Source organism: Bombyx mori, chromosome 24 (assembly GCF_030269925.1).
Source record: "Bombyx mori chromosome 24, ASM3026992v2".
Classification (NCBI taxonomy): Eukaryota; Metazoa; Arthropoda; class Insecta; order Lepidoptera; family Bombycidae; genus Bombyx; species Bombyx mori.
This window is the reverse complement of record NC_085130.1, coordinates 10,552,646-10,575,262: the sequence shown is the minus strand read 5'-3', so window position 1 is coordinate 10,575,262 and position 22,617 is coordinate 10,552,646. Positions and strand designations below refer to the sequence as shown.

At 44.5% G+C, this 22,617-nt stretch overlaps 1 protein-coding gene across 2 annotated transcripts in view; it reads right to left on the bottom strand.

The window, feature by feature from the left end:
• Window positions 1-22,617, bottom strand: part of LOC101735379 (glutamate receptor ionotropic, kainate 2) — a 39,276-nt gene that overhangs the window by 7,095 nt on the left and 9,564 nt on the right. For both annotated transcript variants that reach the window (XM_038020024.2, XM_062675760.1), the window contains exons 4-20: window positions 20,659-20,793; window positions 19,954-20,079; window positions 19,072-19,238; window positions 17,575-17,628; window positions 16,598-16,759; window positions 14,897-15,040; window positions 12,748-12,960; window positions 11,787-11,990; window positions 11,444-11,548; window positions 10,101-10,237; window positions 9,326-9,449; window positions 7,754-7,951; window positions 7,214-7,414; window positions 6,142-6,325; window positions 5,699-5,826; window positions 4,574-4,684; window positions 148-280 (exon numbers count right to left, since the gene is read on the bottom strand). In XM_038020024.2, the coding sequence (XP_037875952.1) occupies window positions 227-280; window positions 4,574-4,684; window positions 5,699-5,826; window positions 6,142-6,325; window positions 7,214-7,414; window positions 7,754-7,951; window positions 9,326-9,449; window positions 10,101-10,237; window positions 11,444-11,548; window positions 11,787-11,990; window positions 12,748-12,960; window positions 14,897-15,040; window positions 16,598-16,759; window positions 17,575-17,628; window positions 19,072-19,238; window positions 19,954-20,079; window positions 20,659-20,793 (2,447 nt within the window). In that variant the 3' untranslated portion in view covers window positions 148-226. The remainder of the gene's footprint in view (window positions 1-147; window positions 281-4,573; window positions 4,685-5,698; window positions 5,827-6,141; window positions 6,326-7,213; window positions 7,415-7,753; window positions 7,952-9,325; window positions 9,450-10,100; window positions 10,238-11,443; window positions 11,549-11,786; window positions 11,991-12,747; window positions 12,961-14,896; window positions 15,041-16,597; window positions 16,760-17,574; window positions 17,629-19,071; window positions 19,239-19,953; window positions 20,080-20,658; window positions 20,794-22,617) is intronic.

Genomic DNA, 22,617 nt, shown 5'->3' with positions numbered 1-22,617 from the left:
AGTTAGAGCCACTGACTGTCACGCCGAGGGTCGTGGGTTCGATTCCCGCGCCACCACTTAACCACTTAACACCAGGTGGGATGTGAGCTCGTCCACCAATCTAAGTAATAAAAAATAACAAATGTGATGACGTCAGAGGGTACTCACGGTGCGCGGGGGTACAGCGTGGGGGCGGGCGGGGCGCGGGGGTGGCGGGGGCCGAGGAGGCTCCCCGCCGCGACTTGTGCTACGACCACCGAAGCTCCTTCAACTCGACCGAGCTACTGCCTCCGTCTTGGATCTAAACAGGACAACTCGTTGTGAACAGTGGTGGATTTACACTAGGGCAGCGGTCGGGGAACCGGGGTAAATTACCCCAAATGGGGTAAAATGAAATTTTGGGGGGTAAAAATGAAACTTTTGTGAGTGAAAAGTATATATTGAAGTGAAACTTCTTTGGAACCGTTAAATTTATAGTTATTGTTTTCTTTTCAAAATTATTAAGGGGGCTATAATATGGAAGATGCTAAAAAGAAGCGAAGCGAAAGCGAAGGTAATATTAACTTACACAAAAATATTTTGGGGTAATAATTAAAAAAGATTGCGGCAACATTTTGAAAGTAAAAAAAATTTTTTTTTAGTCTTATCAAGATTGATAAATTTAATTAATTAATTCAATTCATTAATAATTTTCTGTTTAATTGATTATTTGACAAATTCAATTCATCCATTATTTGTGTGAATTATAATGTTGGCACTTTTGGTAAAAATTAATAGGTAATCAAAATGATTTAATTTAATCAATTAATTTGTTTGAACATTAAAAATAATAATCGATTTTTCTATTTTCTGGAATTAAAGAAATTTAATGTTTTTTTTATGTAATATAATAATGAGTCACCCTTTGTGCAAAATTTATAATTGTTAGAAAAAAAAACAAATATTTATTTATGTTTTTGGAATATTTATAACATAATATGATAAAGTTTCTGCAATAAATTAGTTATTTTAATTTTGAAAAATAAAATATATAAACTATGAGTTTAGGTAAAATTCCAGTATCGGGGCAGTCTTTTTTCCGGTGCCCAGGAGCGGCATTAAGTCTAAATCCGACCCTGATTGTGAACCACTAAGCTTCAACATATCGACGCTTGAAAGGCAAACGTGACTAAGCGACAATGCGTGAACTTTACAGTAGACTAATTTAAAGTTGAAATACCTGAATAAATATATATTTTAACGAATCTAGCTGTAGGATTGAAATGATTTTAATAGACCTAGAAATATATATTTTTTTTGCGCATCGAATATGGTTATTGCCTATCATTTATGTACAAAGCAGTTATTGTCGCTTAGTCACGTTTGCCTTTCAAATGCTATATTGGCACCACCACCCTGCCTACTGCTACCGCTGGAGCCGCTTCACACAGGGTGAGCCGCAAGCCAACGGTCGGGTGACGTTAGGTCATGCCGTTTCAAACAAATATTAATAAACTGCAGCTCTGATCTGTAACGTTCTTTTCTGCCACTGCTAGCCACTACACCCATTGACGGAAGGCGGTGCTAGCTACTCCTACCTACGACTAGTTGAGGATCCAGCTTACATCATACATACTTAAAGTCGTCGTGGCCTAACGGATAAGACGTCCGGTGCATTCGTGTGTAGCGATGCACCGGTGTTCGAATCCCGCAGGGGGGTACCAATTTTTATAATGAAAATACGTATCTTAACAAATGTTCACGATTGACTTCCACGGTGAATAACATCATGTAATAAAAATCAAACTAGCAAAATTATAATTTGCGTAATTACTGGTGGTAGGACTTCTTGTAAGTTCGCACGGGTAGGTACCACCGCCCTGCCTATTTCTGCCGTGAAGCAGTAATGCGTTTCGGTTTGAAGGGTGGGGCAGCCGTTGTAACTATAATTGAGACCTTAGAACTTATATCTCAAGGTGGGTGGCGCATTCACGTTCTAGATGTCTATGGGCTCCAGTAACCACTTAACACCAGGTGGGCTGTGAGCTTGTCTGCCCATCTAAGCAATAAAAAAAATACAGCTGGCGTCTCACAGCAGTCTACGCATACACTAATGACGAGTGGTCAAATTCCCCCACGGACGTCATCTGCTTCGCTACCGCTAAGTATGATGACCATCCCGCTCTTCAAGCCACTTGGAATCTCCCTGATCGGACTGGACGGTACCACCTTTGTATTTTGCTGTAATCGCGTCACAATAGGCCTCGAAGGCCATTGACCTCGAAGATCAGCTGTCTTATTCCATAGCGCCGTATTGCCCTAAACATGTCATTACGGATCCTCCCGATCCATCAACGGTGCTTTAAGGTACCTCAAGCACCGATCACCATCCTCGTCGAACCCGTCGCTTGCGACGAAGGGCTCGACGAGCGAATTAACCCTCAGACACAGCCCACTGAGTTTCTCGCCGGATCTTCTCAGCGGGTCGCGTTTCCGATCCGGTGGTAGATTCTGTGAAGGACGGCTATTGCTAGGGCGAGCGTTAGCAACGTCGTCAGAGCTCACCTATTTGTTAGGGTTACGCTGAAATGGGCTCTCAATACTATTAGCTTAGCAATATGTGGTGGTTTAGAATGACACCAGCAATCTAATTCCGCTCCGATGGGAAAGAGGTCGACCGAAGATGACATGGATGGAGTGTGTGAATGACGATATGAGAGAGAGAGAGAGAGAGAGAGAGAGAGAGAGACGAGTGAGTGTTGAGATGACGGCTGATAGAGGAGAATGGAAGAGAAAAATTCGCAAGTGCGGCCAGTGTTAGCAACAGCCCGGTTTGAGCCCCGTGAGCTCACTTACACGTAAAGCAGAAGCTGAAATTTATTTATTTTTTGCTTAGATGTGTGGACGAGCTCACAGCCCACCTGGTGTTAAGTGGTTACTGGAGCCCATAGACATCTACAACGCAACTGCGCCACACACCTTGACATATAGTTCTAAGGTCTCAGTATAGTCACAACGGCTGCCCCACCCTTCAAACCGAAGCCTCTCAAGGCTATCATCATCTGATGGATACCCTAAACCACAGGCGAAAGTTGCATCTACTCGTACATTATTGTTCTTTATTACAGAATAGAGTCAATAATCCCTTGGCACTACGGGAAATGACACTGTTCGTCCCGCAATAGTGTGCGCGGGCGGGAGTGCGTCGCCGCCGCGCCGCCACCATCACTTATTCGCGGCGTTGGCGGGGCTGAGGACCCGTCGAGCTAAGAACTGTCCAACGGCCGGGACAATTGCGCTGTTAAACGAATTTCTGTCCGAAATCCAGGATGCTGACGTATTTGCTGATAGTTGGGGAATACGTTTTTTCCAAAATAATGTTATTTTTAGCATAATAATAGTACTCAATAAATTTAACTAGATGATGACCGGTTTTTTTTGATAACGCCATCTTGTTGTGTCTTTAAAGCGGTTAGTTGCGCTCAATTAAGGAAAATAGTATTATTATTCGCCAATAGATGTCGGGAAGAGTTGATTATTGAAAACACGAATAAAACAACATTTTCTGAAAATAAATCGTAGCTATATCGATTTATCGCCCCCGAAATCCGCTGTATACTAAATTTTATGAAAATCGTTGGAGCCGTTTCCGAGATTCAGATTATATATATGTCGTGGATAACGACTTTTAGTAATATTAAGACGGTGGTTTTGATTATTATTTTAAATGAGGAAATGTTGTTTTGATAAATATCACAAAATGAAGGGTAGACTCCGTAACGCCACAGTATAAAATGGCGGTACGTGGACAGAGTCGTGGCCACGTCCTTACGGATCCATCAGATCCAATAACCTTTGCATTAGATGCCTTCAGCTCTAATACTAGGGGCAGGCTTAGGGACCCCGGTAACCGTACTCGTCGAACTCGACAAAGAGGTCGACGTGCAACCTAACCCATGCATCAGCCCGCTGAGTTTCTCGCCGGATCTTCTCAGCGGGTCGCGATTCCGATCCGGTAGTAGATTCATTCGCGAAACAATTGCTCTTGAGTTGTTAGGTCTCCTTCGGAGGCGCTCGGGCAGTTGTTAGCAAATCCCACCCCTCTTGGCTGAGCCTTTGCTCGCCCACCTGTCCTGGTGAAACTGGAAAGGCCTTCGGGCCACCAGTAAACTTTCAATCATAAAAAAAAAAAGTTAGTGAGTCTCAGTCAGTGAGTCTCTGGCAGTCAGTCAGTCAGTCGGTCTGTCGGTATGTGCAATGAAACTGTCGGTTTATCCTGTCATTGTGGAAGTTGTGTGTGTTGAGTTTCGATAATTATTATTCAAAAGGTTTTATTGACTTTTTATAAACTGAGTTCAACGAAATACGAGTGATGACGGAAACTACCGCTCAGCCATCCCTGACGTGAACCAACATATATATATATTAATAATATACAAGAATTACTCGTTTAAAGGTATAAGATAAGATAAGCTGATAATGTTTTTTGTCTGACTTTGTATTGAATGGAATAAATAAAATAAAATAAATCGGCACAGGAAGGAAAAACAAAGGATGTAGTATGGGTGACGTATGAGTGGACCTCGCTTCTCAATCGTAGCTGAGTAGCGCCTACCTCGTATCTGGAGGGCGCCGGGGGCACGTGCGTGTTGGGGGAGCATCGCGAGCACCCCGGCCTCAGCACGGTCCGGCTGGAGGAGCGTCCGCGCATCGCCGTGCGCAGCTCCTGGAACAAATTCCGGTTACAAGGAACGTCAGAGGTCCAGTTGCATCATAACTTATATTTTTATTTTACTGCATAAATCATTGGACGAGCTCACAGCCCAACTGGTATTAAGTGGTTACTGGTAAACGCCGCCACCCATCTTCAGATATTTAACAGTACAATTTACAATTTAACAGTCTCACTTTTAACAGTACAACGCCTGCCCCACCCTTTTTAGCATTACTGCTTCACGGCAGAAATGGGCGGGGTGGTGGCACCTACCAGTGCGGACTCACAAGAGGTTCTACCACTAGTGAAACCTCCTCCCATGTTGAGCACGTGAGCTCACCTAGCTGGAATATCCCCTTAGGCTGCCACCAAATTAGTGACTTCCAGTGCGATGATGATGCCAGGACTTGATTTTTATTACACGATGTTATATCCCTTCACCGTGGACGTCAAATGTAAGCATTTGTGAATTACGTTTTCGTTTAGAAAAATCAGTACCCGCCGGCGGGATTCGAACGGGTTTCTCACCAGTAAGACCACGCACGCTCGTGCAACAATAATAATATTTTTAATTGAGCACTAATTAGCTTCATCCATAACTTTGGAAAGTTTTCTACAAACCAGTCTAAATAGGAGTGGTCTCTACTTTTTTTTGTATTGCCCTTGTAGGCAGACGAGCACACGGCCCACTTGATGGTGATTGGTTATCGTCGCCCATGGACTTCAGCGATACCAGGGGCAGAGCCAAGCCGCTGCCTACCGTTGAGTACTCTCCACAAGCCTCGTTTGAGCAAGGACATTTCATGGCGCTCGGGAAACACCGTGGAGGGGGGCTCATTCTAAAGCCAACGAACGACCACCTTCAAAAACGTAGCCCGAAATAATCCTTGTTCCACCATCAGAACTGGAGTCTCGAACATTGCAATGCAACAGAACCTTTCTCTTACCATCAGGACCGGAACCGAGCATTGCTCTACAGCAGGATCAGTCCTATCACCTGGAAACGCTGCACTGATCTGAACTCACCTGTCCCATTTCGCTGCAGAGGGACTGCCTCCCCTGGGACGCGTTCTTCCTGGTGTTCCAGCAGAACTCCAGTATGGCCACCACTATGGAAAGCGCCAGACCACACAGTAAAGTAACGAAGACACCCCCTGAAATACATGAAACACATGACCTGGTGATGCAGCAGTTAGCGCCTCCAACTCCTGGGCCAAGGGACATGAGCTTTTTTTATTGCTTAGATGGGTGGACGAGCTCACAACACCCGGTGTTAAGTGGTTACTGGAGCCCGTAGACATCCACAACGTAAATGCGCCACCCACCTTGAGATATGTTCTAAAGTCTCAGTATAGTTACAACGGCTGCCCCACCCTTCAAGCCGAAACGCATTACTGCTTCACGGCAGAAATAGGCAGGGTGGTGAAAGTAGTAAAGTGGACCAGCCTGGGCTACTCTACCAAACCCACCGATGTTCTGCACACCGAGCGGATTGGCCTTGCTGTCCTTCCCGTCACGGTTGCAGACGTCCCCCGTGTTCTTCCACCACTTGTCGTACAGGATCTGGATGACGCCCTTCTCTTGGAGCTCGAGGATCGCTAGTGATATCTTGTCGCGCCACGGGCTGCCCTTCCAGGTTGCTATTCCGTAGCCCTGGAATACAGAGCGATTTTGAAGCTCCTCTCGGGACCTGAACCTTCTATGAGTTTCCAGTGTTTTAAGAGTATAAGGGACTTGACGGCCCAAAAAGTTAATAGGGTCCCAATCTACTAAAATACTTCTCAAGAACTCTTTCAACGACATCCGATCTTAGTCCGGGGTCAGAAGCCGGGCGAAGTAGGGGTCGTCCCGAAGCTCTCGAGGTTATAGTCCACGAGTCTTCAGTTCTCTTCAAGTCTTCAGTATCGATGATCAGACCGCACTGGCCAAGATATCTTACACATATATCGGCCTATGACAATAAATATCTTATAGGGAGGTGAAAGTCTGCACGGTTTAAGTACCTTGGCACTTAAGGTCATCATCAGCTTATAGCAGTCCATTACTGGACACAGGTCCCTCCAATTGCTCGCCAGTGAGTACGACCCTGGGCTTCCCTCATCCAGCTTTTGCCGAACACCATAGATCATCACTCCACCGTACTTGAAGTCTATGCTAGAGTTCAAATCATAGCTCTATAGTAAAACGGCTGCACCACCCTTCAAACAGGAACGCGTTAATGTTAAAACAAGGTGGTGATACCTACCCGCGCGGACTCACAAGAGACCATACCACCAGTAATTACGCATATCATAATTTTGCGGGTTTGATTTTATTACACGATATCATTCTATCACCGTGGAAGTCAATCGCGAACATTTGTTAAGTACATATTACATTAGAAAACTTGGTAATTGGATTCGAATATCGGCACAGTCGCATCGTTTTGGATAAATTTGCTAAAGATCACGGCTCCCAGTTATTTCTCGCCAGATTCCTCGGACCAGACGCGGCATTGGCGAACTGACCTAAGGATATAACTGACACAGCTAAATACCATACCTTGGAATCTAAAAGGCCTCCGATCTGCGTCAGATTACAGTCCCTCTGTACTCTGTGGTCCAGCATCGTGGACTCCATGAGGAACGCGTAGTTCTCGGTCAGGACCTTCCTGACGCCCTCCTCGTACGAGGAGACCAGGGCGGGCGGGGATGCTGTGGACATCTGTTGCCACATCCTCTTGTATATGTCGATATTTGAATCCTGGACGAAGAAAACGTGGAGAGGGAACTTAAAAAAATATTCAACTGCTTAAAGTTTGATTTATTTATTTATTGTCGACGAGGTAAGAGCTATTTGAGGTATGAGGTCGGATTTTGTGTTGTGTAATGTCTCACCCTTCACATAGACAGTTGACATCAACAACTTTAGTGACTTTGAAACACGAGTTCTAAGTCTTAATTTATAGTTGCCTCGCCCCATTTTTCAAACTGGAAAGTACTACCGCTTCGCGTCAGAATTAGATAGGACGATGATATCTACGGCTTTACAACTCTAATAACCAATACAAACATCCCATTTTCGGAGACCACCCCGGCTTACCCTGAAGAAGCTCATGGTGGAGCCGCCGTTTAGGGTCCCGTACTGGATGGTGCTCTGGGCGGCCAGGTCGGCAGCGCTCTGGATCGGCAGGACGGTCTTGTCGACCGTCAGGAACGCGGCCAGATTCGCCGTGTACGACGACAGAATTATTAACGTGAAGAACCACCATATTCCACCGACTATCCTCGTAGAAGTCGCCTGGAATTGTGTCAGTTCAAGGATCCTTGAAGCATAGGTGTAATTATTTTTTTTAAAATTATAATATGCACGTTGGAACATTGCGTACTTGAGTGGACGGGTTCATGGGAATAGCAAAGCGAAAGTCCTTCATCTTGAAACACAAGGTCCCAGTTTCTTTTTTTTTCATTTGCTACAACGGCTATCTCACTTTTCAAGTTAGAGGGTAGTATTGCAGAAATAGGCAGAACGGTCCCCAGCACCTATCTTTTGGGGGTCAGCCGTCTCATTTTATGTTCTTCAACAGCTATCCCACTTTTGTAGTCAAAAGGAAATGCCACAAAAATAGACAGGACGGTCCCCAGCACCTATCTTGTGGGGGGTCGGCCGTCTCATTTGTCATTCTACAAAAGCTATCCCACTTTTGAAGTCAAAAGGCAATGTCACAGAGATAGGCAGGATGGTCCCCAACACCTATTTGCGGGGACGAGTGAGAGTACACGGGATTCGCTTAGTGGGTGAGCCTGATTACCATCTTCGACCGTCGAGTCCTGCATGCTACACATACATGAGGATAGCTCGGAGATAGCTGGTCGGGTCTTGATGACATTGAAATGGGAGCACATTAGAATCGCCAGTCCTCGAATACAAAGTCGGTTCGTCTAGAATAACGTATCAATGTAACACACGAATAATAGTCGAATTGATAAACTTCCCGTTTCTGTTTTTAAAGACGGCTAAAACCTAAATTTATTCATTTTCAACCCTTTCCCGCGATCTCGCTTGTGTTGACATAGAAATAAACCTCCCGGAGCTAGCAATTGTCTGTTTCCCGGATGAAACATTGTACATTGTATTCAGTTGCTAATCCTTGATTTTCCCACCAAGTTTCTCGCTGGATCTTCTCAGTGGGTCGCGTTTCCGATCCGGTGGTAGATTCAGCGAAGCACTGCTCTTGCTAGGGCCAGTGTTAGCAACGTTTTTTTTTATTTTTTATTGCTTTGATGTGTGGACGAGCTCACAGCCCACCTGGTGTTAAATGGTTACTGGAGCCCATAGACATCTACGACGCAAATGCGCCACCCACATTGAGATATCAGTTCTAAGGTCTCAGTATAGTTACAATGGCTGCCCCTCCCTTCAAACCGAAACGCATTACTGCTTCACGGCAGAAATAGGCGGGGCGGTGGTACCTACCCGTGCGGACTCACAAGAGGTCCTACCACCAGTAAGACGTCCTCTCATGTTGAGCACGTGAGCTCACCTAGCTGGGATATCCCCTTAGGTTACCACCAAATTCTGTGACTTCCAGTGCGGTGATGATGCCAGGACCTGATTGGCCATCTACAAGTCGAATTCAACTGCAAGCGAGTCTCCAATTAAGCGCACGGTTACCTTGGGGTTAAGCCCGGAGCCCTGCCGCAGGAACGTGCCGGTGATGAACCAGAATGAGTTGCAGACGCTGAACTGGTTCGTGAGGAGTTTCGTCTCGTGACCGCACACGTGCGTGGTCGTGGACCTTAACGCGAGGGCGTAAAGCACAAAATTCAATTGTTTTTTACTTTGACGTTCACGGGGGAAACTGACTGGACTAATCCAATGAATTCTAGGACGAGGCTATACATATTACTGTTATTGATTAGATGTTAGCTCTGAGGGATTGTTTGAGATGAGTCCATCATCTCGTTGCCACTACGTTCATCCACAGTGCGTTTCCAGAGATCTTTTTTGCCACGCACCATCCGGCTTTGGAATGAGCTCCCCTCCACGGTGTTTCCCGAGCGCTATGACATGTCCTTCTTCAAACGAGGCTTGTGGAGAGTAGTTAAAAGTAGACAGCGGCTTGGCTCTGCCCGTGGCATTGACGAAGTCCATGGGCGACGGTAACCATTCACTATCAGGGCCGTATGCTCGTCTGCCCATAAGAGCAACAAATAAAAAATAGATAGGTGAACTAGTTCACGCACCAGCTGACGTCAACTGGTTACCAGGGTTCATGGACATCAATAAAGTTAGGCAGGGCGGTGGTACCTACCTATGTACCACCAGTCCTATGTCCTACCACCAGTAATACGGTATAAAACAACTGTCTGGGCACGTTTTAAAAGCCACTGTCACTGTTATTAACCGATCTTAAAAAGCCACTGTCACTGTTATTAGCCGAACTTACCACTCGTACGGCGAGAACCTAGCCATAACGAAGAGCGTGAAGGAGACCAGCACGTAAGCCGCCAGCACGTACAGCCATATCTCGATGGCGAGGGGGTTCAGGAAGCTAAAGAGTCTTGTGGGCTGCGAAGTCGGGACCTGGACAACAAGCGAAGCTGCACACGGAAATCGGAAGATCTGTTGTAGCGCTCGCGGGAGCCGTCAGAGTTGATCTTCTTCATAAGAGAAAAAGTGTGTGTGTGTGTGTGCAAGTCACACACGGTAGAAGTGAAACTTATAAATAAGACATAGATATACTGACTATCCCACTACATAGGAGCATACATATGGACAATGCTTAGTAGACGATAGTGGGGATGCTACGAAGAGCCGCACAAAGAGGCGGAACGTCTAATGTGTTCTATCTCATTCTCACGCCGGCGGAATCTTATACGTTTATGTGTTTGTGTCTCTATGGACTTATTTTTTCGTTTCATTGAGTTTGAAGTCACAACGATTCTAAAGAAGTTTCACTTTAAAAAGTATTGATGTATACCTTCCTTTGAACTAGTGTCTACATCTTTAAGCCAATCCTGATCGGTTGCCCCCTTCCATAATGACAATGAAGAAGTGTTCCTCCTACTACAACGGGAGTAGCAACCACCAGTTTTGCTAAAGACTATTGCACATTGATGTGCCGAGTATTTCAGGGTTCTATTCTCACTGGCAATTGAACGAGTTCACAGCCAACCCAACCATCGCTCATGGCTGTCAGCAATGCCGTGTGCTCACCGCAACCATAATTTAAAGAGTATCATAGCGATCAAGAGACATGCGGAAGAGAGTTCATTCCAAGCCGGACGGCTCGTGGCAGAAAAGATCTTTGGACAGTGTGGATGAACGCAGGGGTTCTAGTATGGTTGGACTCTGTTCATCCAGTGGTGGGCGGTGTGATGTTAAGTAGAAAATAGATCATAACTGAATGCTCAGAGCGCTCGCCATGGATTGTAGAGAACAGCAATTTCTTCTTAGTTCCAAACCAGTGGAAGCCGGTATTTAAGAGCTTCATCTTAGGTATGGGAGCAGAGTCCCAAACGCCTAAAAACTTGGCATTTTGACATTTTGCTGCGCCGTCCGAGCGACTCTGCTAATGGAAGCCCTTGGATAATCATTCGAAAACGCCCAAAAAGGCTACAGTTTTGTTCTGATATCGTGATCCCAGGGCCAGCGCAACCTTCAACGAGTCACCTCGCCAACTCAAATCTTCATTGCGACTTCAGATATAGACAAGTCTCCTAAAGAAAACTCTTAAATGTTGAAGCTTCTTCGGTTTTACCTTTAAACCACGCTACTCTGAATGCTCACCTTGAAAAGTATTCCGATCCCGAGGTTCATGAAAGGCTTCGTAAAATCTATGACCGCCTCCCGCGCATAGTTTATCGTCATGGACGCAACGGCAATGTCAGCTTTCTGGAAAGTAAATTGATAATGTTTATATCTAATCTACACTACTACAGACACAGTCTTCTGCAGCTCTGTACTGATCCCGAGCTCTTCTCGTACACAAACAGATACAGATCCGACCTACATCTAGCCTCTAGTCCTATACTACACTACTACAGACACAGTCCTCTGCAGCTCTGTACTGATCCCGAGCTCTTCTCGTACACCAAACAGACACAGATCCGACCTACATCTGGTTACTCACCCTGTCCATCAGTTCCCTCACGATGCCGTTCCACTGGCCCGTCTCCGGGTCCCTAGCTCCGTACATATTGTCCGGCACCAGACGAAGCCGGTAGTGAAAGCCAGCTCTGGCAGCCACCCTCGCCAGGAGATCGATACAGAACCCTTCGAAGCGGGCGTTCCCTTGTAAGTTCCAGCCTTCCTTAACCATCACGTACGGTTTTTCCTGGAACGAGACCGGTTTTTGGGAATTTTGTAAAGCGATATTCTTCTTCTTCTATATCGTTCCCTCGCTGCTGAGGATCGTGACCACATGTGACGTTCTTCCACTGTGTTCGATCATGGGTGGCATGGACCGAGTGGTACAGACTATCACCAAGTGCTTCTCTTACTAGATCTTACTAGATCTGACTATTTATATACCGACTCTTTATAAGAATCATTTATATATTAGCATATCGAGGGGTGCGACCACATCAGTCGTCCCACTGACAATCGGTGGGGCACAAAAATACCAGAATGGAGAATTTGTACTGGACGTCATAACGTTTGAAGACAGCCAACGAGGTGAACCGATGATCTGGTCAATGTGGCTGGTAAGGACTGAATGTGAATGGCAAGAGACCGAAGAGGATGGGGTGCTTTCGAAGAGTCCTACACTCAGCATTGGCTGGACACGGGTTGAAGAAGATATCGAGGGGTGAAACGCTATTTTTTTTATTGTCCTTGCAGGCAGACTACTATACGACTCACCTGATGGTGAGTGGTTACCGTCGCTCATGGGCTTCAGCAATGCCAGGGGCAGTTATTATTACCCCTCGATATTAATCTAGTGTGTAAATCGGCTAGTGCAGCTATTTAGTGTCTATGTATGTCTATCTATGAATTTAACATGAAATTGTATTTTATTGCGGACGAAACCGCGGGTGCAGCTAGTATATTATAGGTTAAAAGTTACTGTTTGTGCGTTTGTCTATACTCACTTCAACGGTGACCACAGTGAGCGTGACGTTAGGAGGAGGGTCCCGTCTGTAAGCCGCGGGATCAGTGATCACTAGACCCTCGCCGGGTCTCCATTCACCAGCCAGCACTGTCCCTCCCGTTTCCCCTCCGGATAACCTCATGAGCTGGAGGCTAAAGTTGGTCCGGATACCGTCCTTGAGCTGTATCGGTCCCGTCAGGCCGTGGGCTTGAACCTGAGCAAGAATATGAAGACTCCTGGTACTTCGTATCACCGCGGCAAAAAATTTATGGTTAGCAATAGTAAAATTGCTCGTGTTTTGGTAATGAAATTGCATAAATATTCGAAAAATATGGAAAAGCGAATCAGAGCACCCCACTTTCCACCTGGTCTTGTCTGCCCTACCCCTAGAGTGTATATAAAAAACCGGAGGCGCGGAGAGAGATCAGTCCTCGCCCGCTGTGACGGAGCACGGAAACAGTGCGAAGCGGAGCACCAGTGACCGTGCTTCGGCACGCAAGGGTGAAAGGGCTGCTCTTCCCGCAGCGTCGGAGATAAGGCGGATTCAAACTTAAGCTCAAAAATCAGCAAACAATAAGAAAACCAAAAGATAGGCTACTATATGAAAACATAAAGATTGCTTTTTATCGGCTTTTTAATAAAAATTTTGCCGCGGTGGCGTTAATACGTAAGTACCAGACTCCTTATTGACAACATAGGCAGACCAATCAATGAGGTGGAACGAGGTCCTGGTCATATTTTTCTATTTTTATTTATTGCATATATGGATGGAGATCTCACAGCCCATGGACGTCTACAACGTAAATGCTGGGGGCCCACCTTGAGATATGAGTTCTAAGATCTCAGTATAGTTACAACGGCTGCTGCGCCTTTCAAACCGCAACGCACTACTGCTTCACGACTGAAATAGGCAGGGTGGTGGTACCTACCCGCGCAGACTCACAAGGTCCTACCACCAGTAATTAATTACGAAAATTATAATTTTGCAGGTTTCATTTTTATTACACGATGTTATTCCTTCACCGTGGAAATCAATCGGGAACATCTGTTAAGTACGTATTTCATTAGAAAAATTGCCACCCGCCTGCGGGATTCGAACACCGGTGCATCGCTACACACGAATGCACTGGACGTCTTATCCTTTAGGCCACGACGACTATAGCATAATATATCTTTAATAGCTGGTAGGGGTCGAGAAAGGCAATATACCGAAAATAATGGAGTGCATTTGAGGAAACATAAACTTAGCATTGGGTGAATACGGGTTGAAGAGTAATAGTCGTCGTGGTCTAAGGGATAAGACGTCCGGTGCATTCATGTGTAGCAATGCAACGGTGTTCGAATCCTGCAGGCGGGTACCATTTTTTTAATGACATACGCACCTAACTAAATATTCTCAATTGACTTCCACGGTGAAGGGATAACATCGTGTAATAAAAATCTGTTGGCAGGACCCTTGTGAGTCTGCACAGGTAGGTACCACCACCCTGCCTGCTTTTGCCGTGAAGCAGTAATGCGTTTGAAGGGTGGGGCAGCCGTTATAACTATACTGAGACCTTAGAATTTATATCTCAAGGTTGGTTACGCATTTACGTTGTAGATGTCTATGGGCTTCAGTAACCACTAAACATCAGGTGAGCTTTGAGCTCGTCCACCCATCTAAGCAATAAAAAAAACATCTATTTCATCATTTAAAATTAGTTCAGTGCAATCAGACAACACCGAATGAACATTGACGGAGACCGCGCTACCGTGGACATTATTGTAGTCTCAAAGGATTCTATTTAGGGGAGAGCAAGCGCCCAAATTCGAGTGCAAAGGTTGTGAGTGCAGAGATGACTTAAGCCTGAATGGATAAAAAGCTATCCTGTGCCGATGAGGAGTGGGATAAGGCATGAAGGCTCTAAGTTCTAGAGGAAAAAGTTAGGTTGCAATAAGTCTAAGAGGTCGTTAAGTCAGGAGATGGAAAGATGACTTGAAACAGACAGGGGGACCATTCTGGCTGAGAGTAGCAAGGGACAGGACCCATTGGAAGGAATTGGAGGAGGCCTATGCCAAAAGGCACACCAAACTTAGGGATCTCTTGTAACCCTATGTTTAGGAATTAAAAAGCTATTATAGTTATAACGGACAAGTCATCCCTCACTGACCGTGTTGATGTTCTCCAGAAGGCCCCTTCCGTGCGGCCAGGGACTGTCCTTGTCGCAGGAGACGTTCTTCGTTTGCACCAGCTCCGTGGAAGACATCGCCAAGGCTAGAACCTGGACGGCGTCGTATAGCAGTGCTGGTGCTGTCTGGAACGTGTAAACGATAGGATCTCAGGGTTTTATTGCCCTTGTAGGGAACTGGTTACTGATGGTAGGACCTCTTCTGAGTCTGCGCGGGTAGGTACCGCCACCCTGCCTACTTTTGCCGTGAAGCAGTAATGCGTTTCGGTTTGAAGGGTGGGGCAGCAGTTTATGGGCTCCGGTAACCACTTAACATCAGGTGGGCTGTGAGCTCATCCACCCACCTAAGCAATAAAAAATAAATAAATAAAAGGCAGACGATCATAAGGTCCACCTGATGGTGACTAGTTAAAGTCGTCCATGGACTTCAGTAAGCCAGGGGCAGAGCCAAGCCGCTGCCTACCGTTAAGCCTTGTTTGAACAAAGACATGTCATAGCGCTCGGGAAACATTGTGGATGAATGCAGTGGCTCCTGGAATATTTGGTTAAGGATATATTTGAAGACCTCATGGCCTAATGGATAAGATGTCTGGTAGATCAGTATCGATGCGACTGTGTTGGTTTTCTCACCCCGACGCAAGTGCCAATTTTTCGAAGATAATCCATGATGCTTACACAGAAAGAAGAGATGAAACTTCTCGTGACGGAGCCAAAGGTACTAAGAAAGATACTAGAACCAGTTCAGAAAGATGACGATTCTGGCACGTCCCGAAAAACAAGGATGTGGAGAGGCTTTTTGGTGAGCCAAATATTCTGGAGATGTAGTTTATATGGAGCAAGGATCGGGTTGTGAAACGGGTGTACGCGAGTGCACCGGAGGGACGCTATCCCGTAGGGAGGCCCAAGTACCGCTGGACTGACGCTGTAGAGGGAATTTACGTGAGCTCCAAGTATCGGACTGACAAGGTGTTGCGCAGCGTCGGGATGAATGGCGACGTTTATTATCGGAGGCCAAGACCCAATTCGGAGACATAGCGCCAGCGCAGTAGTAGTAGTGTGAGGTTTTTGGAGAGAAAAGGAGGAGGCGTGTTTTGGTTGTCTTTTGGTTGTCTGTTGTGCGTTGTCCTCCGGAAACCTCATCGGAGCGGTCAATAAAACATTACATATGATTACATGTTTATTCGCGTCAGCGACCACGGTGGGTTGCTGGACGTTAACCACTGACTGACTAAGGTATGTTGCTCATTACTATAACTGCACAGTAAGCTAAGCGGAGCGGGGTATCATTCGCCTACAGTAGTAAAGATACTTTGTAATTACTGTAGACCGTATTGTGATTCACTAGGGTAAGTACTACCGTCCTCCCAATTTCTGAAGCGAAGCAATAACGCCCTCCGGCTTGAGGGGAGGGAGCACTCGTGTTACCATAGAAGTGAGACTTAGAGCTCATGTCGCAAGATGAGGGACATCGTTGGCGTTGTTGATGTCTATGGTCTTCGGTAAGCAATTATCATCAGGTGGGCCGTTAGCTCGTTCATCCAAATAAGCAATTTAAACAACCGTTACATATAGTTACGGTAAAAAGAAAGTCCCTAAGGTAGAGCCAACATTAAACACAAATGAGCATCTGTGAGCATTCTTGAGCACTCGTGAGCATCGACTTAAGAATCACTAATCGGTTACCCTGATGTGTCCTCCACTTAGTATTGAGGCTCCGATCGGATGAAACTTTTCCATGACCTGTAGAGCGTCCTTTACTTTATCTGAGTCCCGATCCACCAGCCTCCATCCGCTCATGTTCACTCTGTTGTAATAGAAGTCTTCGAGATCGAAGAGCTCCATGTCCTGGGATAGAAACGGTATCCTTATAAGGATGCTAGTCAAATGAAGCCCCTAGGTCTAGGAAGGGACTTCAGTTCTCTATGTATTCTGTACTGTATATTCCACGCGGAGTGTTTTTTTTTTATTGATGCACAGAACCAATTACAATCATTACAGTGCATATCAGCTAAATCGTACAAGTAGAACCTAGATCTAATCTGGATTGCAATCTAAATAGTATGTGCACTCGGCAAAACCATATTAATGTGCATAGCTTTGGCTATTGAAAACACAATTGAAATTACAAATATTGATATCTAGCCATTGTTAAATAGGATATCCCTCACGCATTTGACAAATCCCCTGAGTCTAAGTTCAAAGATATCAAGGTTACCGTGACATTTAGCCAAATCATTATACTGCCTAACCATTCTTGCCATAGGGTTATAGTATGATATATTATTTTTATATTGCCGTAACGCAAAGAGGTTTACCAAATGCGAATTCCGTGATTATTCGAGACGATATCTCTAACTCTAACTCCATTTTACGCCACCACTGAAGCAGGGTTCATACAAACTAAAGCCGCTGCGTTCACCCACAGTGCCTTTCCAGAGATCTTTTTGCCACGTACCATCCGGCTTTGGAATGAGCTCCCCTCCACGATGTTTCCCGAGCGCTATGACATGTCCTTCTTCAAACGAGGCTTGTGGAGAGTACTTAACGGTAGGCAGTAGTATCTGTGTGACTGTCGTTGCTTTCCGTGAGCGATCATTAGAAAAAGAAAGCTCCCAAAAAGCCGGTATTTTAATTTGAAAACAAATTTCGAATCTACTCACAAAGGACGTGAATATGTAGTGGTATTCTTCGCTGTTCATCTGCAATTGTAGGATCTGAAATACGATGACCATTTGAGTTCCACCACCAGTATTCGCTCGTTGCGAAAGCTGTTCTTGGAGGACTTTTTTGGCGTAGACCGTTAAAAAGGCTCGCGTTGAGCTTTAAGGCCAAATCTTGTGCTCGGGCTATATTGTGTAGCGGGCGACAATGGCACGTCTCAGTGGCAATTGGAACAGCCAAGCACGTGCCAATATGTCCTTAAAAATGCTACCTTCAGAACCATATTTGGGATACTTTAGGGCCCTAATTCATATTTCTTCGTTTTTTTTATTTTATTGCTTGAATAGGTGGACAAGATCACGGCCCATCTGATCTTAACTGGTTACCGGTGCCCATAGACATCTACAATGTAAATGGTTCCACCCATCTTGAGTTGTAAGGCCTCACTTTTAACAGTACAACGTCTGCCTCGCCCTTCAAACCGAAACGCATTACTGCTTCACGGCAGAAATAGACAGGGTGGTGGCAATATATAATAATTTTGCGGGTTTGATTCTTATTACACGATCCTTCACCGTGGAAGCTAATCGTTATCATTTGTTAAGTACGTATTTCATTAGAAAAATTGGTACCCACCTGCGGGATTCGAACACCAGTGCATCGCTACATTTGGTAGGCAGCGGCTTGGCTCTGCCCCTGGCATTGCTGACGTCCATGAGCGACGGTAACCACTTACCATCAGGTGGGCCGTATGCTCGTCTGCCTAAAAAGGCAATAAAAAAAAATATGCACCGGGCGTCTTATCCTTTAGGCCACTACGACTTCTGTTCAACTTCTGGTATTGCTATTACCACATACCATCACGTAGAATGATGTGTGTTGGCTTAGTTTCAATTAAACCTGCCCACTAAGGTAGTGGTATCAAGCCATAATAGCTTGACTGTTTGACGGAAACGCTAGGGGCGAATTTGTGTCGATTGTTTTATTTCGATAAGTTAGTATTACATTAGGATTCAAAGTTTAGTAATGGTGGTTCATTAATCATTTAGCGTCTGTGCGGTCATCGTTCTCGTCGAAACCGTCGCTTGCGACGAAGGGCCCGACGAGTAAAATAGCCCACAGACACAGCCCACTGAGTTTCTCGCCGGATCTTCTCAGTGGGTCGCGATCCCGATCCGGTGGTAGATTCTGCGAAGCACGGTTCTTGCTAGGGTTCGTGTTAGCAACGTCGTCAGGTTTGAGCCCCGTGGGCTCACCTACTTGTTAAGGTTACGCTGAAATAGATTCTCAAGGCTATCAGCTTAGGCAGGAAAAAAAAATGGCATCTATGAAAGTACACGAGTATGGGGGAATTGAAACTAAGCCGCTGGTCGTGGCTCCAAAAAGTCCTCTGTAGTTAGTAGACAGAGGCCTGGCTATATAAAAACCTATATCGCGGCGGGAATTTATCAGGACTCAGGACTTCGCATCAGCCTCAACGTCCTGCCCATACTCACGGCTCTTGCCAGCTGCCGAAACCTCGCGGGATCAGTGTCCACGATAACGTTCTTTATCCTTTGAGCCTTCAGTTGTATCAGGGACTTCCTGTAGTCCTTTGGGTCAACGCAGCGCACCGCATACATGTCGCGTCCGTCTTTTGCGATGTCCAGTATACTCAGATCCCCTGTTGCACAGTGTTATTTATTCGCGTTAGCTCGCTTATAAGTTGGCTGATCGGCTAAATGAGACAACACACCCTAAATGAGACCCACAAAAAGAGTCAGAGTGGCACTAATGAACCTTTGAATAAATAACTGGGTACTATTCACGCACAGTTATTCAGCCCCAAATTAGAATTCCCTGTGTTATGGTTACCAGAAACTGATGCACATATTTATATTTTTTATGGCATATATGGGTGGACGAGCTCACAGCCCACCTGGTGCTAAGTGGTTACCGGAGACCATAGGCATCTACAACCTAAATGCCGCCACCCACCTTGAGATATGAGTTCTAAGGTCTCAGTATAGTTACAACGGCTGCCCCACCCTTCAAACCGAAACGCATTACTGCATCACGGCAGAAATAGGCATGGGCGGTGGTACCTACCCGTGCGGACTGACAATACGTCCTACCACCAGTAATTACGCAATTTTTTCGGTTTTGATTTTCATACACCATGGAATCCATTAGTGAACATTTGTCAAGTACGTATTTCATAAAAAAAATCGATACCCGTCTGCGGGATTCGAATATCGGCCCAGCGGCGTCGTTCGATACGAATGCACCAGACGTCTTATCCTTTAGGCCGCGACGACTTCGGTTGTCAATTAAAAACCCTCTCTTGAGAGGAATACATAAAAGCCCATTGGTTGATAAATTTTATCCGTGGTTCTTACCGTAACCAAAATCTTCGTATAGAACCCCCATTCTGGTCCAATTCAGATATCCAATGAGGTCTCCGAAGGCTTCATTTAGCAAACCCCTCGGCGGATACAGGTTTATCGTAAATGATTCGTTGTTTACTGCAAATCGAGATAAAGACTAATAAATTAAAGACAAAATTGAATGTCGGGTCTCGAAAAGAAAAATTTAGTTTGGGACCACAATTGAAGCAACAGGCTTCGAATGAATGATTAACATCGACTTATATAGAATGAAAGTTTTGCATACTCATAAAAAAAACGATTAACAATCAAAGCTCTAAAGCTCCTCTTTTTCTTTTGAGTCTGTTAAAAATTAGACTGATACAAAATGCCTTAAACATTAAAACCGCCAGATCACGAATTAATTAATATCAATTGATTTTAATAAAACACTGGAATAGTTTAAGGACTTTTAAAGCCAATTGGAAGGAATTGGAGGAGGCATATGCCAAAAGGCACACCGAACTAGGGACCTCTTGTAATCCTATGCTTAGGAATAAAAAGGCTATTATTATTATAAAGCCAATTGTCACACGGTAGACAGACATTTTTTTTTATTTTTTACGGCCCACCTGATGGTGAGTGGTTACCGTCGCTCATAGACGTCAGCAATGCCAGGGGCAGAGCCAAACCGCTGCCTACCGTGTCCGTAATAAGTCCAGTAATAAAGATACTCACACGTAGGTCGTGTTTGCGGGGCGACCAGCATGTGGGGCGCGTGCAGAGACCTGCAGATGGCGTCCAGGGTCGAACCGAGAAGGTCGCCTCCGCTGCTAAATAAGGCCACCGCGCCAGACTTGACTTGCGAACACGCTGGAAAGAAACGCATGAATGAATTTGTTGAGTGAAATAACTAGTCAGGTCATAAGTATTGTCACACAGTAAAAACTTTTCTTTTAGAATGCTGGCCACAAAAAAGTTTATTGAATTCGAATTTCGAATTGTTCATGAATATAAAAATGTATACTTTTAGAATTTTACTCATTTTTAAATATGGAGTGGACGCTTAAAGAAGACTTACGATCAGGTGAGGCGTCTGCTCGTCCAATTAGAACAAAGCGACGCGTCTAAATATCTTAAAAAAGTACCAGGGTCACATAAATGTGGGAAGCTCTCTTTGAATTCGTTCTACCATTTAGTGTTAACGTTAAAATTCAATTTTCTCATAATAATATATTTCTCGTAAATAAATAAAAATATAAATTGATATTGTGGACGAGCAGATCAATCGATCTGGTGTTAAATGGTCACTTAAATTAAAAAACATTCCCAGAAAAACATGTAACTTCAAAAAGCTATACCTATATAAACGTAATAGCGACCCGCCCTCGCTTCGCTTCGGAAACTGTAATTTATTATTGATTTCTCCACTATTTAATGGATGTTGTTATACATATCGACGCTTGAAAGGCAAACGTGACTAAACGACAATAACTGCTTTGTACATAAATGAAAGGTAACAACCATATTCGATGCGCAAAAAAAATTTTTTTTAGGTCTATTAAAATTATTTCAATCCTACAGCTACATTCGTTAAAATAGAATTTTTTTCAGGCATTTCAACTTTAAATTAGTCTACTGTAAAGTTCACGCATTGTCGCTTAGTCACGTTTGCCTTTCAAGCGTCGATATAAACCTTCCTGTTCAATCACTCTATCTATTAAAAAAACCGCATCAAAATCCGTTGCGTAGTTTTAAAGATTTAAGCATACATAGGGACAGAGAAAGCGACTTTGTTTTATACTATGTAGTGATTTAGCCTGACAGTAGCGAAGCAATCTTCGTACCTCTTTAACCTTGAAGCGCGAACCGTCGATAGATCGACTCTCTATTAATGCGTATAAAGTTCGGAGCGTCGAAATAACGACTATCGTGCAGTTTGATTATTAGGAATCGACCTGTACACACGTATAGCGTTTTTAATAAGTCAACAACATTTATAAATGACTATTTAAAATTATTTTGCTGTGAATTTTGTATTGATGTTTGTACCATTATTTTTAAATTAAAAGACGCTTTTCTAAAATATTTTTTTTTTAAATAAAGCTCAGTACTGTATATATATAAGATGTGTATTTCAAGATCACTTCAAGACAAATTGTTGTTTTCTTCGTAAGCAGTAATGCGTTTCGGCTTGAAGGGCGGGGCAGCCGTTGTAACTATACTAGACCTTAGAACTTATATCTCAAGGTGCGTGGTAGCATTTACGTTGTAGATGTCTATGGGCTCCGGTAATCACTTAACACTAAGTGGGCTGTGAGCTCGTCCGCCTATTTAAGCAATAAAAATCATTTTTCATATTTTCCGAAAATATAATTCAGAAAAAACGCGTCGGAGAGTTTTTGAAAAATCGTTAAAAATTCATAGGCAATTATCCGGTTGTCCACAATGCGAGAACGAAAAGCCACTAGAAGCTTTTAATACAGGCTGAAAGCTCGCTTCAATGGTGCTTTAAAAGCGCAATAATTGTCTGAATATTGCAGTTTGTGAATACCGCCTACTCTACTAGGAAACTGTCGGAATATTTGATAGCACCGCGGTTAATGAATCCGACTAATGTACCATGCAGTGCAAGTTTGATTCCGAAGTCGTTAGTTTAAGCTTTTAGCATTAGCTGGTCTTATATCTATCTATATC